The sequence below is a fragment of the Macrobrachium rosenbergii genome, chromosome 22, assembly GCF_040412425.1.
Source record: "Macrobrachium rosenbergii isolate ZJJX-2024 chromosome 22, ASM4041242v1, whole genome shotgun sequence".
Classification (NCBI taxonomy): domain Eukaryota; kingdom Metazoa; phylum Arthropoda; class Malacostraca; order Decapoda; family Palaemonidae; genus Macrobrachium; species Macrobrachium rosenbergii.
Genome location: NC_089762.1, coordinates 43,870,891 through 43,888,390, shown reverse-complemented (window position 1 = coordinate 43,888,390; position 17,500 = coordinate 43,870,891). Strand labels below are relative to the sequence as shown.

The 17,500-nt window shown below is 32.3% G+C and overlaps 1 protein-coding gene across 5 annotated transcripts in view; it reads left to right on the top strand.

Annotated features, from left to right (window-relative positions):
* LOC136850822 (putative neural-cadherin 2) overlaps nucleotides 1–17,500 on the top strand; it is a 774,623-nt gene that overhangs the window by 670,366 nt on the left and 86,757 nt on the right. For all 5 annotated transcript variants that reach the window (XM_067124844.1, XM_067124842.1, XM_067124845.1 and 2 more), the window contains one exon: nucleotides 8,017–8,157. In XM_067124844.1, the coding sequence (XP_066980945.1) occupies nucleotides 8,017–8,157 (141 nt within the window). The remainder of the gene's footprint in view (nucleotides 1–8,016; nucleotides 8,158–17,500) is intronic.

The window sequence follows — 17,500 nt, the reverse complement described above, 5'->3', positions numbered from 1 at the left end:
ACCTAATCTGGCAATTAAACCATTTATTATTTGTCATTAAGAAAAATTATAATTTTCAGAATCCTAATTAAAAAAAAAGATGGTATCACGTCATCGCTAATGTGGGAAGATAATTTGGAAAATGAAATTAAGAACTACAAAATAGAACGGTGTCAATTATTCTTGATTTATATAATTGAGATATGAATTTGTCTGTTAAACTATCAATGATAATTGCGCACTCATGTGTATGTCATTCCATAAGTGGTTTTTAATTTCTTATTGAATCAGGTTCATTTTCTTCTTAATTTCCGTTTTTCAGTTACAGTAATTATCGCAGTAATTACTCCTTTAATACAGAGTTATACTGGGAAATCTATAGTGTGCATAATTGCTCGTTCCTGACTTATGAATTTTATAAAGAACTCTAATTACAAAGAAAAACCACAGTAATTAATTAATCAACTCTAATTATAGATATAATGTTTCAAGTGTCCTTTAGGTTCTCTTTGGATCTAATACCTTATATATAATGAAAATATAATGATATAATGCAAATAAAATCTTACCAACGAAGGAAATACGATCAGAGGCAATAATTACTTTTATAATGATATAATGAAAATAAAATCTTATCAACGAAAGAAATAAGATCAGAGGCAGTAATTACTTTTAATACGCTGGAACTAGAATTTTGCCAATAAAAGATAAGATTAGAGGTAAAGCTGTCCTCATATAAAATATAAAAAGTATATAAAATAAAAACTCTACAAGAAAAATCACAGAGCTGTCACTAATGCGAAAACAGATTAGAGCCAAGAATTTCAAAAAATTTTGGATATAAAAAAACTACGAAGAATTCCTCGTACTTTTAAATCCTGGAGGATATATATATATATATATATATATATATATATATATATATATATATATATATATATATATATATATATATATATATATATATATATATATTCCTTGAGGGGGAAGAACCTAACATTTTCCCAATTTCGCCTTTCCATGAAATAATGAGAGATCCCTTTGAACAGAATCAATGAGAGAAGAAAAAGAAAGGGGGCATTTTCTCTCAGTGATTCTTCCTTTCTCTCATCTTCTCAGTTTCTTCTTTCTTGGGGGATATTTTGCCGTTAATTCTGCCTCTTCTTTGGCCATTTTTTTTTTATTTCCACTGGCTTCATTTTTAGTTTTCTGCAAAAGGAAACTATTGAGATGGCTATTTGTCTGTCCGTCCGCACTTTTCCTGTCCGCCCTCAGATCTTAAAAACAACTGAGGCTATATGGCTGCAAATTGGTATGTTGATCATCCACCCTCCGATCATCAAGCATACCAAATTGCAGCCCTCTAGCCTCAGTAGTTTTTATTTTATTTAAGGTTAAAGTTAGCCATGAACGTGCGTCTGGTACTACTTAGGTGCCAACAACACACGCTACCACCGGTCTGTGGCTGAAAGTTTCATGGGCCGCGGCTGAGAGTTTCATACAGCATTATACGCTGTACAGAATACTCGAATGCGCCGAAGAAACTTCGGTTTAATTTTTACTTGGTTTTCTTCTCTCTTGCTTTCTCTCATCCACTTTCTCAGTTTCTTCATTCTTGGAGAATATTTTGCCGTTAATTCTGACTCTGCTTTGGCCTTTTTTTTTTTCGTTTCCACTTCCTTCATTTTTATTCTTCTCTTTTTTTCTTTCGAGAGCAGATTCTTCGACGGGAAGGCAAGGGATTAATTCCCCAACTCTGAATATATTCAGATCTGTATCTCAAGTTCTCCTCAGAGCTTCTTATATCGCATTCCTTTTTTTTTTTTCTTTTTTTTCTAGATGAAACAGGCTGGAGCATTTCGGAGCATGTGGCTGAGCTGCATGGGAATTCTCAAAGGAGTTTTCTTTTTTATGGCTTTTAGAAATAAATTCTCAAGAGAATTTTTAATAGCCTCTAAAAATAAATTCTAAATAATTTTTATAGCCTTTAAAAATAAACTCTAAAGAGAGTTTTTTTTCATAGCCTTTAAAAGTAAATTCTCAGGAGAATTTTTTATAGACTTATAAATAAATTCTAAAGAGATTTTTTATAGCATAAAAGTAAATTCTAAGTAGATTTTTTTCATAGCCTTTAAAAATAAAATCTCTATAGAATTTTTGTATTGCCTTTAAAAATAAATTCCTAAGAGACTCTTTGCATTGCCTTTAGAAATAAATTCTCTAGAGAAATTTTTTATAGTCTCTTAAAAATAAATTCTCAAGAGAATTTTTTTCATAGCATTTAAAAATAAATTCTCAAGAGAATTATTTTATAGCCTCTTAAAAATAAAATTCTGTAGTTTATTAAGTCATCAGAGAGTGTTGACGATATCTGAAGAATTGCAACTTTCCTTTATATAATTGAACCTAGGTCATTAAATTTCGTATATTTACTTGTGTACCGAGGAAAACTGTATTCACTAAAGAAATATATGACAAAAGTATACGATATCTAAATTCACTACTGAATGACGTAATGAAAACAACTAATATAGTTGATGTATTCATAAAAGATAATTAGTTACCTTTGATATAAACATTCCCTATCATGATACACGGTTCCTATTGGATTATATTAAAAAATATTAAGAAATAATCGGCTATCTTTGATATAAACAATCCTTATCATGAAACAAGGTTTATATTGGATTATATTCATAAGTATTAAGAAATAATCAGCCATCTTTGATATCAACAATACTCTTTATGATACAGCTTTTGTCAAATTATATTCATTGTTATTAAGTGAAGTAAGCCATGAATAATTTGAGTTCACGTAAATAACAACACATACACGCTTTCACATCAAAGGAATAACTTCAAGCTAATAGATACCTTCCGGTAGTGAAAAGAACAACAAAAGATTTATAATACGAGTTAAACCACTTAGACATCAGTTCTCCCTCGTTATTACTCTAATGCATTTGCTGGTAGGAGAGCGGAGGAAAGGAATCCGGTATATGTCATATCTCGTCAAGATTGCACCTTTAATGCTGCATTGATTATTCACCGTCGTGACATTTCATATCTGTAAAGAAGACACGCACACGGACCCACCCACACACACTTGTATATAATTTTATATATATATATATATATATATATATATATATATATATATATATATATATATATATATATATATATATATATATATACTTTATGAAATGACTTGAAAAGAAAGGGCAAAGCAGCACAGGGAAATAAGAGGCAGAGAGATGCGGTACCAAGCGCTTTCATCTTTTTATTTGTTTTTGTTTTTATTTATTTCTTTGTTTATTTTTTGCCCCCGACGATGTATGAGTAAGCGTGGATGCGTTTGGTTCCTAAATAACATGTCGTCATGGTGTTTTCCTGTGGTGTTCGATTATACTGAAATCGCGAACGTTTTCTGGGATTTTTGAGCTCGCGCACGCATCCGCACAAACACACGCACGTACATACATACATACAAACATATATATATATATTTTATATATATATATATATATATATATATATATATATGTATGTATATATATACATATGTATATATACACACACATACATACACACACACACACACGCATTCAGCCGTTGCTTCTTATCCAGCTCAAATGACCATATCATTAATTAAAACACTTTTGATACGTACAAAAAATAATTTTACAAATTATCAAGTGTTTTAACTACGACCAAATAATTGCTTGAAATATCTCACATAAATACAAGTGTACCGTGGTACCGTCACCGTGGTACCGTGGATAACGATGCTGAATAAAGTGTATGAAACAGGAACCCGGCCTTTGTAAAGAAAACGCAAAATAAACGTACCTTTTGTAGAAGGAAACAATGCATGCAAAATGTTTGCACACTCACACACACACACACACACACACAAAACTTCAGTTAACATATGTTTTCAGCAAATAAAAACCTAAGAACTTTGAGCTGGAAGGTTTTTTTTTTAACCCGTTGTTTCACGTAAAGATAAACTTTTTTGATGTTTTTCATCTTTGGATTTAAAATAAATTCTTTAATTTTTTTTTTTACTTTTATAGACATTCTTAAAACCTCCAGTGTACCAGTTCCAAATCTTCCTCTATTCGAATGTTTCATTTGAAGATTTTTTTTTTGTTTTTATCTTTGGTTTTTAAATATATTTAATTTTTTTCTTTTACTTTTATAGAAATTCTTTTTACCCCCAGTGTACCAGTTCCAAATCTTCTTCTATACGAAAGTTTCATGTAAAGGAAATTTTGTTATTGGTTTTTATCTTTTGTTATTAAATAAATTCTTTAAAACTTTTATTTATATATTTTCAGTTTTATAGAAATTCTTTGAACCTTCCGTGTACCAGTTCCACCTCTGTATACGAATGTTTTAGAACTAAAACACGTCAAAACATTGTTCCAGCTATTCACGTATGATACCATTTTCACCATGTCTTTATTCCAGGTCAATATCTCTCTCAATTTCTACCCTTCGTACTCCATACATGCTATACAAATAATTCATAATAACAGCGTGTGCATTTTACACGATTCGGCTTTTATCTTCAGTTTGTCTTACTCACAGTGAAGAATTGCCTCGCCAGTCCGTTCATATATTATAACTTTTGCATTTAACACAATAGAAACGTCAGGGAACTGACATTTTGAGACTGAAACAAAAAGGAAGATTCAGGCATTACTGAATTCTCAGTCAGTATTCGCGCATAGAAATTGAAATTAAGACCGATTAAAGCTGATTTATTTTTGCAAATGTGGACGTTTGAAACTCAGATGCGCCTCGCCAACTGAGGTATTTTAAAACCAGGAACTTTTCCCGAAACAACAACACAGGAATCAGGAACGGGATGTTTTAGTTTCTGTTTGCTTCTGTTGACTTTTTCCATAAATATTCGGAGGTCTCTTTAATCATTTTTGCTAGAAAAGTTCGATTGGCTATTTCAACAGAATGGATATTGGATACCGGGTTAATTTCAGATGTACGAAAGGAAGAACTTTTTCGGTGTTTGAATTTTTTCTTCCAAATGGGTTTTGAGAATGGCATGAATGTTGGCAATAAAAAAATCACCCTTTAAAATATAACTACTGGCCGCTATTTATTTGTTGCTATAAAGAAGTGTGTGGTTTTATCCCCTGTCTATTTATTTGTTGCTATAAAGAGGTCGAGGTAATGTCCACTGTATATGCTGCTATTAAGAAATGAATACTTTTCCTTCTATTTATTTGTTGCTACAGAGGTCAAACAACTGACCATTGTTTATTTATTGCAATAGTTTTCCCCCCATCCATTTACCTGTTGCTATAAAGAAGTCGAACTGCTAAGCATTTTATCTGCTGCTATAAAGAAGTCAAACAACTGACCATTATTTATTTGCTGCTATAAAGAGGTCGAGTTACTGCCCACTACTGCCGGGTGTTTACTTGTTGTCATAAAGAGGTTGAGCTACTGCCAGTATTTACTTGTTACCGTAAGGAGGTCGCATAATCTTTTAGTTTTGTTCTGTTTATATGTTGCCACAAAGAGGTCGAGCTACCTTTTAATGTTCCCCGTCTATTTATAATTGCTATAAAGAGGTCGAACTACTGCCCACTAATATGTCATCACAAAGAGATCGCATTACCTTACACCCACCCCCCTTGTCTTTATTTGTTAATGTAAAGAGGTCAAAATAGTGTCCATTGTTTTGTCGTTGCTATAAAGAGGTCGAACTACAATTCAGTGTTCCCTTAACTATTTATAGTTGCTATAAAGAGGTCGACCTACATTTCAGTGTTTCCCCTGTCTATTTATAGTTTGCTGTAAAGAGGTCGAACTAGATTTCAGTGTTCCCCTGTCTATTCATACTTGCTATAAAGAGGTCGAACTACATTTCAGTGTTCCCCTGTCCATTTATAGTTGCTGTAAAGAAGTCGAACTACATTTCAGTGTTCCCCTGTCCATTTATAGTTGCTATAAAGAGGTCGAGCTACTGTCCACCACCTATTTGTCACCCTAAAGAGGTCGAATAACCTTGCATGTGAATCGAGAGACAAAGTAACCGGCTGCATCAACGCCACAATCACACCAGCGCGTTTCCCGGAAAGACCCGAAACTCTCTAAGAATTCCTTTGATGTCGCGCATATAAAGGGATTCGTTGTTTATTATGGAGTCGGATCCCTCTATTAACATTTCCCTTTTAATAACTCTCGGCGCGCTGCCATTCATTTCGCCCCCGCGCCGATTTCCACAAGTGTGAACTTGGATGATCAAGGCGCCTCCTGCATGGCTAATGTCTCCTGTAGGAATATTAAGCAGGCTTGTTTGCTCGTGTACAAAGAGCATATGTTACTTTTGTTGGTGCTGTTTACGTTTTTTTTTTTTTTTGGCTTTTGGTTTTTTCATCTTTATTTGTAGGGGGGTTTCTTTGTTTTCTTCATTATTTTCGAGTTTTTGAGTTTTATGCTTTCATAAAACTGTTTCCATTCTGTTGTATATTATCTTGAACTTTGCATTTTTGTTTACATTTATGTTTTTTTTTCATCTGTTTAGGTTTTTGGTTTTATTTATTTTTGTTTATTAAGGTTCTTTTGTTCTATCGTTGTCAGTTTTCATTTTATTATATATTCTCGTGATCTCTATCTTCCTCAAACCGACGTATTGTAAAAGTATCATCCATTCTCTCCACATTACCAAACCATTTCAAAATACTCTGCGCATAGACTCCGCAAACAATTTATATCAACAATTTCCGCCCAGACAGTTCTCAATTATATTTAACATCCTCTCTGTACTTTTTATGATGAGTCATTTTAGTTTTAAGTCTCTCTTGTACAAGGGAAGCTTACTTTACACTTTCCAAGATTTTTACGGTTTTATTTATTACTTCCCACTCATACAACCTATCAGTTATTTCTTTTATTTTTATCATTGGAACCTTTCTTTCCTATGTTATTTCAAAACTAAGTCAATTACTTAATTAGATTATCCATTGTCACATGTAATACTGTAAATTCACGCATTCTACGAGGGTAACTAGAAGCTTTGAGTTTGTAATTTTTCTTTGTTTTCCATCATAAAAACTAGAATTGGAAAGTCTATAGGAATATGATTCACCTTATCAATACGTAGAACTTACAGAAATAATCAGTTATCAATATGTAGAACTTACAGAAATGATCAATTATCAATATGTAGAACTTACAGAAATAATCAGTTATCAATATGTAGAACTTACAGAAATAATCAATTATCTGTATGTTTCCAGAAATAATCAGTTATCAATTGTAGAACTTAGAAATAATCAATTGTCAAGTTAGAACTTACAGAAACAATCAGTTATTGAATTTACAAAATCATTGAAAAATCAGTTATCAGTATGTAGAACTTACAGAAATAATCAGTTATCAATATGTAGAACTTACAAAAATATTCAATTATTAATATGTATAACTTACAAAAATACCCAATTATCAGTATGTCGAACTTACAGAAATAATCAGTTATCAATATGTAGAGCTTACAGAAATAATCAATTATCAATATATAGGTAGAGCCTACAGAAATAATCAATTATACTGAATGTTTCCTATAATTCGCTCGTTTATTTTCACATTCCAAGTTCATTTCATCAAATTAAATTGACAAAATCATCGAAAAACCACCTGAAATCGATATTATTATCAATATGTAGAACTTACAAAAATATTCAGTAATATTGAGTGTTTCTTGTAGTTCCCTTGTTCAAATTATAAATTCATATTCCATGGTATTTATATGTAGTATATATATATATACATATTATATATACAATATATATATATATATATATATATATATATATATATATATATATATATATATAATAGATATATGTATATATATAAATACTGTATAATACAAATAATCAACTGAAATAGGATAGATTAATTAAATAAGCAATTTGGCGAAGGCGTCGAAAGTATCCCACGAATACTTCTGGAACTCTAGCTCATTCTTCAAAAGACTTTCTACTTTCTCCCCTCCTGCAGGTGGTGGCAGAAGACGCAGACAGCGTGGACACAGGAAGGCTGATTTACAGCGTAGGGGGGGAGGGCGTCAGCAACGAGCATTCGGACACGGACCCATTCTTCTCCATTAACCCCCATTCTGGGGAACTACTGCAACTCAAGGTGAGTGTTTTCAATCATCTCTGAGTCGATTATTGTAATGATTATGAGTTACCAAGTGTTCCGGAATTCAGGTAAAATTGAAAATTAATGATTACGGGGAATCACGACTTCCTGGATTAGGTAAAATTGAATATTTTTTCCATCCTTTTAGTTTTCTGTGAAAGAAAACTATTGTGACGGCTGTGTCTGTCCGTCCGCACTTTATTCTGTCCGCCCTCAGATCTTAGAAGCTACTGAGGCTAGAGGGCTGCAAATTAGTATGTTGATCATCCACCCTCCGGGCGTCGGACATACCAAATTCCAACCCTCTAGCCTCAGTAATTTTTATTTTATTTAAGGTTAAAGTTAGCCATTATCGTGCTTTTGGCAACTATATAGGATAGGCCACCACAGGGGCGTGGTTAAAGTTTCACAGGCCGCGGCTCCTACAGCATGATACCGAGACCACTGAAAGATAGATTTATTTTCGGTGGCCTTGATTATACGATGTAGCGGCTGTAAAGAAAACTCGATCGCCCCGAAGAAACTTCGGCGCATTTTTTACTTGTTTATTACTGCCGATAAAAAGCAAAATAATAATAATAATAATAATAATAATAATAATAATAATAATAATAATAATAATAATAATAATAATAATAATAAATAAATAAATAAAGCCTGTAAAATTCTGTATTCGAAGAAGTATAAAGAAGATTAACATAAAGAGAATTTTCCTTTTGCAAATATAATTTTACAAGGCAATTCGATCCATTCACTTCATATTTTGACCTACATATATTTCTGAAAAGAAGTTAAATTATGCATATACCGTTTTGGTAATGTATTACTAATAATTTACTGATGAATTATGAGAATTTCCGTTTTGTTTTTTATTGCATATTCGTTTGTTTTTTAAACCCGATCATAACTTTGACCACTCTGTTGGTGGCATAAAGTTACATATATTACAAATACCAGTAATACATCTCTGTTCACCATAAATATTCGACTTAAACATAAATTCAGCTAAAATATTTCCGTCACAGTTCCTCGATTTAAAAACGCGGAAAACAAAATGGTGGTGTATTATTGTAGGAACAAATCCCGCAAACAAAAATTCCTAACCTTTTATACTCTCAGAACAATCGGATTCGAGCTGAATGGGTAGAAAAATTCTTTCATGGACGTAGTTACAGTGTTATGGGGAAATAGTTTCTTTTATTGATTTTTTTCCTATTAATTTATTTATTTATTAGTTTTCTGTGAAAGAAAACTATTGTTCCGGCTTTGTTTGTCCGTCCGTCCTCAGATCTTAAAAAGTAATGAGGCTAAAGGGCTGCAAATTGGTATGTTGATCATCCACCCTCCAGATATCAAACATAAAAATTGCAGCCCTCTAGCCTCAGCAGTTTTTATTTTATTTAAAGTTAAATTTAACCATAATCGTACTTCTGGCAGCGCTATAGGTGCCAACAACATAGGCCATCGCCTGACCGTAGCTGCGTTTCAGAGGCCACGGTAAGAGTTTTTTATGGATCTTTTGAGACCACCATCGGACGGCGCATTTTTTACTTTTTTTTTTCCCTGCGTCTTGTTTCTTCTTTTGTTTCACCGATGGGGTGATCTGAGTACGGTTGAAGGAAATCAAATATAGGAACTTTGTTTGTAAAGACATAAGTGTGTTTTTAGACTTCCATTTATTTATTTATATTCCTCGAGGATTTTCTTGAGTTCAGTTTAAGGAAATTAAAAATTTCATTTCTTGCGACAAGCTACCTTTCCGTGAGGTTTTCTTGAATTCAGTTTCAGGAAATTCAAAATAGAAAACCTTGATTTATAAAGGGATAAATGTCTTAAACTTCCATTTATTTATTTATATCTTGTTGTTATGTTTCTTCTTTTGCGGAAAGTCTAGTTGCCGATTGGGTCTTCTGAGTTCGGTTTAAAGAAATTTAAAACAGAAACTTTATTTATTAAGGGATAAATGTCTTTAAGCTTCCATTTATGTATTTATTTATATTTTGTTTGTTCTTTTGCGAAAAACTGTCTGTCGACGAGGTCTTTTGAATTCAGTTTAAGGAAATTAAAAAAATGAAAGTATTTATAAAGGGATAAACGCACGCCGTAAATATATAAACATGGAGAAAGTTACGAAAAGGGAAAATAAGTCCGTACGACCCTCACCAATACGACCTTAATCACTGCACGAATTTTTTATTGTATTTAATAGCAATAATAGTAATGCTATTTCTCCCAAACGATTTGCAAGCGCATCGAGGATGCAAACTGTCCAAAAATCCAAAGAGAACTAAGTCAGACCAGTGGAAGGGAACTGTCGAGTCCATTTGCAATTCAGGAGGTAAAAAATTAAGAATGGTTTAGAGCCATTCACCTGAACCAATTTATATGAGATCCAGACAAAAGGGCTGGCAAGATTAAAGAAATAGAAGTGGAATGCCGTAGCAAACGCTAACAATGGAGAGACGCAGGGTATATGGAAAGGCTAAATACATTTGAAGGAATGAATGATGGGCAAAAGCCCCGACGGAAATAAATGCAAACAGGAGGTCATTAACTAAAGCGTAGGGAATAAATAAGGGAGATTAGAATTCGCAAGAGTGCGAGCGAATGAGGGAAAGGGAAGAAAATACAGAGACCCGGAAATCAGGGCTTCATTTTCGTCAAAGGCAGAGATTTATGTGTTGAGAAATGGGAGGAAGGGGCAATTACTAGGAAGGCTGAACAATGGGGCTCTTAGTTCCAGATTCTATTGAATGCATTCTGGGCAATTAAAAGGGAAGAGTGGTTTTCAAAGGCATGTTAGGAATCGACCAGGCATGAAAGGAGCCGTAGTTGATCTTGCCTTATTGAAGTCATAGTTTTGTAGTCCAGGCAGAGATGTGAAAGAACGACATTTGATGTTTCAAAAGAACTTAAACAGACTCTTCAAGAAATATTACATAACTGTGGCATTTTAAATTGTGGAGGTCAGGTAAGAATATTTGTATGCTTGTTTGTACTGCCTCCTAGTATATGTACTGTAAATTTTTTTAACTATGTATCAGTTATCAAAAAATGCGATTTTTAGTTTTCTGCGAAAGAAAACTATTGTGCTGGCTTTGTCTGTCTATCGGCCATTAGATCTTAAACACTACTGAGCTAGAGGGCTGCAAACTGGTATGTTGATCATCCATCCTCCAATCATCAAACATACCAAATTGCAGCCCTCTACCCTCAGTAGTTTTTATTTTATTTAAGGTTAAAGTAAGCCATAATCGTGCTTATGGCAACGATATAGGATAGGCACCACCGGGCCAAGGTTAAAATTTCATGGACCGCGGCTCATACAGCATTATACCGAGACCCACGAAAGATAAATCTATTGCCGGTGGCCTTGATTATACGCTGTAGCGACCGTACAGGAAACTCGATTGCGCCGGAGAAACTTCGGCTCATTTTTTACTTGTTTATAGAGATCACAAGTTCCACTTGCTGTACAATTATGAGAGTATTTCCTTCCTCGTTTTATCTTTGAAATTGTTCGCGTGAAGGCGTACCCATTCCCTTCTGACAGAACGGCGTGTTCAATTCTATTCGTTTGACCCCATTCCTTTTTCTTCCTTGGTGTGATATTCTGCTCTTTTATCCAGTCCAGTGGATTGACCTCTGAAATATATTTCGAGCTGTTGACATCAACAGGGAAGTCATATGAATGTACATCAAAGGTTATTTGTATTGCGTGAGATATTATTATATGGTCCCTTTATTAAGAATATTTTTTTTTCCCGGGGCAGATTAAAATAGCATTGAAGCACCTCATTTCCATTTTGCTTTGGCAGTTTATTTTTTATTTTCCAGTAATATGTATAATAATTTATTCAGTAGATAAGTAGCATTCTTTGTGTAAAGACCGTCTCACTTCATACAAAGTGGAATTCTGTGCGTAGAGTGTACAAAGAATTCTAGTTATCAGCTGAATAAAATATCTTATATTTTGACTGGAAAAATACGAAAAAACTATCAAAGCAAAATGGAAGTCAGTTAATAAAGCCTTTATCAGAACCGGGAAATAAATATTGCGAAACCAAACACATTTCCATAAACATATTGGGTCAGTGTATGATATATATATATATATATATATATATATATATATATATATATATATATATATATATATATATATATATATATATATATATATATATATATATATATATATATATATATATATATATATATATAATATATATACTTATACAGTATATACTTATATAGTGTATATATATATATATATGTATGTACGTATTTATATATATGGCATAAGAATTAATAAAAAAGAGAAAAAAGGACGAATCAATATGACTTCGCCATCGTCCGTTCATTTCCTGTAGGGCTGCAACTGAACATGGTGACCTGCAGGTAACATTTCTCACATGTCAGGCGAGGTGAAAAATAATAGAATATAAATTTGGGGGGATCTTGAAGTATCATTTCGAAAACGGGAATACGTGTTCTGTTTAGAATTCTCCAAAAGACAACAACTAAGCTGAAATGATAATTTTTGGAGTTATACAATGACAAAGGCGCCATTGCAGCATTCGAAAACTAAAATAAATAAAACTGTTGGATCTTGAACTGTCATTTTGAAGATAGAAATGTATATTCTGTTTGGAATTCTCTAGAAAAAGAATGAACTGTACCGGGAGTATCATTTGCAAAGTTATAAGCATTGGAATGAAACGGCGTTGCAGTATCCTGAAATGTACACTGTATTAAATTTGGGATTCTCCAGAAAAGAATAAACTAACCTTGAGTTCTCATTTTTAGTTCAGAACAATGGCATGAAAAACCATTACAGTATCCTAATAACATGAACGTTTAAACCATCATTCTGAAAACAGAAAACCATATTTTGTCTTTAAATCCCCGATAAAGAATAAAGTAAGTCTGACTTCTCAATTGCACAGTTATAAACAGTTTCACAAAATATTTTAGCATCATAAATAAAACTTAAAAACAGTTCCACTTCATAATGATTATCCCAGATATTCATTCTTTATAATGATTATCCCAGGTACTCTATCTTTATAATGATTATCCCAGATCCTCTATCTTTATAATGATTATCCCAGGTACTCTATCTTTATAATGATTATCCCAAATACTCTATCTTTATAATGATTATCCCAGATACTCAATCTTTAGAATGATTATCCCAGATACTCAGTATTTATAACGATTATGCCAGATAATCTTTATAATGATTATCCCAGCTACTCAATCTTTATAATGATCAGCCCAGATACTCAGTCTTTATAATGATTATCCCAGCTACTCAATCTTTATAATGATTATCCCAGCTACTCAGTCTTTATAATGATTATCCCAGATACTCAGTCTTTACAATGATTATCCCAGATGCTCAATCTTTATGATTATTATCCTAGATAATCAATCTTTATCATGATTACCCCAGATACTCAGTCTTTATGATGATTATCCCAAATACTCAAGCTTTATAATGACTATCCCAGATACTCAATCTTTATAATGATCATCCCAGAAGCTCAATCTTGATCATGATGATCCCAGACACTCCATTAACGATTCTTCTGAAGACTGCATTACCATGATCTATTTCCCACTCCCCACCTTCCGAACCATTCCACCTTCCCCACCTAGCCACCAGTGGCATTTATATTCGAGAAGACGCGCCAAGCCTTAGGGGCCGTATCAGCCGTGGCCTTTCGCAAGTTCATATCCACTTGAACGGCCTCATAAATATTCAAGCAATACCGACCAGATGCCGCAAAACTAATTGGTTTAAGGGCAAATATTGTACCTGCAGAGAGTGTGTGTGTGTGTGTTTGGTTGTGGTGGGGTAAGAGGAGAGGGGAAGGTGGGGGTGGCTTTTGCACATCTCTTTTAAGAGGAACATCTTGCTGCCCTTTGGCAAGAGGGGTGGGGATCCAAGAGGAGTTCCACAGGCTGGGAGTTTGCTTAATAATAATAATAATAATAATAATAATAATAATAATAATAATAATAATATAGATAAATTGTATTAATATGGATATTAATACATTTTGTTTATCTAATTGTGGATTTTTATTACATAACAGTTTATCACGATGTTATGAATTCCTTAGCAATAATAATAATTATAATAATAATGATAATAGTAAATAGGTGGTATTCTGATTAACCGTTAGGTTTTAGGTTTTTATTTTTATGAAAGTACTGCGAAAAGTTTTCATAATAATAATAATAATAATAATAATAATAATAATAATAATAATAACCATGATATGTGCAGTTCTGACTAATTACCCATAGCAGTAAGTAAGCTTCATCGTGGCCCCAAAAATATCCACTTAATCTCTCAGGTCATTGATCAAGAGTTAAGCATAGTGAAATGTGAAGAGAAATGTCCGTAGACTTATTCGTTATTCGTTATTCATCGGCACCCGCCCTTTTCACCTCTTAAGGAATTTCTTTTAAGATCGAGATCTGATATTCCATTCAGCTCGACGCAGTGGCAGCCGTTTTTAAATGATAAAAAAGTAAATCCTGATTTATTTTTTCAAAAAATATATATAAACTGTTTTATGTACGTGTTACGTCACACATAATTTTGAGAAAATATGTGAAGACATTTATATGAAATGAGATTGGCGGTTGTATTTAAATACTGCTGACATTATATTTCGAATTATGTAATTTTTATAGAATCGTTTTGATTCAGTAACCAGGGTCTCAGGGGATACATACACGTCAGTTTTCATGAAAATGTGACGAAAATGTTATTGAAATAGGACATTTTAATAATAATTGGTTTTCGGTTGCGTTTATTCAGCCAGACGCACTAAGAAATTTCATTTGCATGTGCTCAATGCAGCATACTACTTATTTATAAATTTTTAAAATCATAGAGTAATAACACTATTCTGTGATTCATAGGTTAATTCTGAAAGAAGTTAGTGTGTAATAATAATAATAATAATAATAATAATAATAATAATAATAATAATAATAATAATAATAATAAAAATAACCCTTTCAGATATCATGTCAGTGTTAACACTTTTTGAATTACCAGAGAGTAATGCTGAAAGAACATTCTGTATAATAATAATAATAATAATAATAATAATAATAATAATAATAATAATAATAATAATAATAATAATAATGATACTGTATTGTCAGTATGCCAGGATCTGCTTTGATACATACAATAATAGCAGTGGCAGTGGTCATGATAAATTTGAAACTGGTGCACTTTTTATAAACAAGAAAAAAACATTCCTGAAATGAATAATTTCAAAAAAGGAAGTTTAGCTTCGGTCAAATATTTTTTAAAGAAATTCATAATTTATTCATTTCAAATTCATGTTTTTCTGCCCCATCACAGTATTTAAAATGCGCCTCCTCAACCGAAAACTCATCTGTATTGGAGAGTCCTCTTCCGAAATCTAATATGTGTTTCCGAAAAAAATGGGGTTCTCATTTTTCCGTTGGCCCGGTTGAGGGATTAAATGGGAACAGTAAAATGAGAGACGGTGAGGTCATGTCGGGATAATCTCTTGCGAGATTATATAATTGAGTTTTAAGCAGCGTGATTAGATGATGCAGTAGTGATTAGGTAAGCAGGGGGCTTGGAAAATAACTATGAATAATTTTTCATTCTTTATTATTATTATTATTATTATTATTATTATTATTATTATTATTATTATTATTATTAATAACAAATCCACACTTATGTATTTGCACTTTAAATATATGTACATATATTTAAAGATGAATTTGTACAGAAAAGGGGAATCGAACAGTTTACCGAAAGCTTTCTGTACGGATTTATCTTTAAATATATGTACATATACATATCTGTGGATTTATTTCTCCATTATTATTATTATTATTATTATTATTATTATTATTATTATTATTATTATTATTATTATTCAAAAATAATCATAGTAGCAGGAGTCTGAAAATAGAGAAGCAAACTCATGGTTATGTATATGTACTGTACATATATAAAGATAAATCTGCATTATATGTATCATTATATATTTGATAAATCTGCATCATTATATATATATATATATATATATATATATATATATATATATATATATATATATATATATATATATATATATATACACACACACACATTAGTTAGGGATTGTATGAGGCTAGAACTCTGTTTTAGGGTCTAATCAAGGCTCGTAAATAGTGGCTGAAATATATCAACACTTACGCAATTTCAGATTTGAAAATAATCCTATTTACAGTAGCCTTTTGAAATAAAAAAAAAAAGAAATATCAATATTCCATAACGAATTATTCCTGTATCATCGCTTAAAAAAACAAATATCAGTATTCTATTCCTTAAAGAATTATTCCTGTATCATCGCTTAAAAAAACAAATATCAGTATTCTATTCCTTAAAGAATTATTCCTGTATCATCGCTTAAAGAAACAAATATCAGTATTCCTAAACGAATTATTCCCGTATCATCGCTCAGAAAAACCATTGCCTTTGAACCTTCGTAGTAAACTACACAAATCTACTTGTAAGCTTTAACTGTTTAATCCGAAACCGATTGATGATTATATAACCAAAACCTTCAGACCCACACAGTTTCCAATCCAGTTAATACCTGCTTTGATTACACAGCATTATTCAAGCGTGAAAACTAACACCAGGTGATGGCAACATTTCCTTAACCATTGTCAAAATAGTTTTCTGTATATCCTCGGGATAGGACACCATCTGCCGACAAGAAAAAGGGGCATGGTATTGAAATTCGATGTCCGTGTGTCCTGCTTTGTCATAGTTATTGGGAACGAGTAGTTGTAGTTACTGAGAACAGGTTGTTACAGTTATTGGGAAGAGGTCGATGTCATTGGATATATTGTTCATTAAAGAATATGATGTTATTGGCACCGTAGTTCATTATCAGTAACTGATATAATGTTGGCGATTGGTTATGTGATGTAACGTTGGCATTGTAAATCAGTTATCAGATGTAATTGAAAGTTTTAAAGGTGCTTTAAAATCTAATATTTAATTATAACAATTAAAATTTTGATTTATCAGAATTTCCAGAGCGAAATATTACTGACGCTATCGAATAGAATTGCAAAGTACTGTACACATGTTGATGGACATCTTACACTTGTCAAATCACTGCTTGTAGTAACACGGCTTGTTCTTACAGCCAGGAGATTTGGAAAGTCATTGTAAGTATTGATAGTGGGTGGTCAAAGTCACTGTGTATCACTGTGTCTAAAAGGGCCCATGGTTCGAATCCTGGCCGACGCAGAAAGAGCTATCATTTAGCAC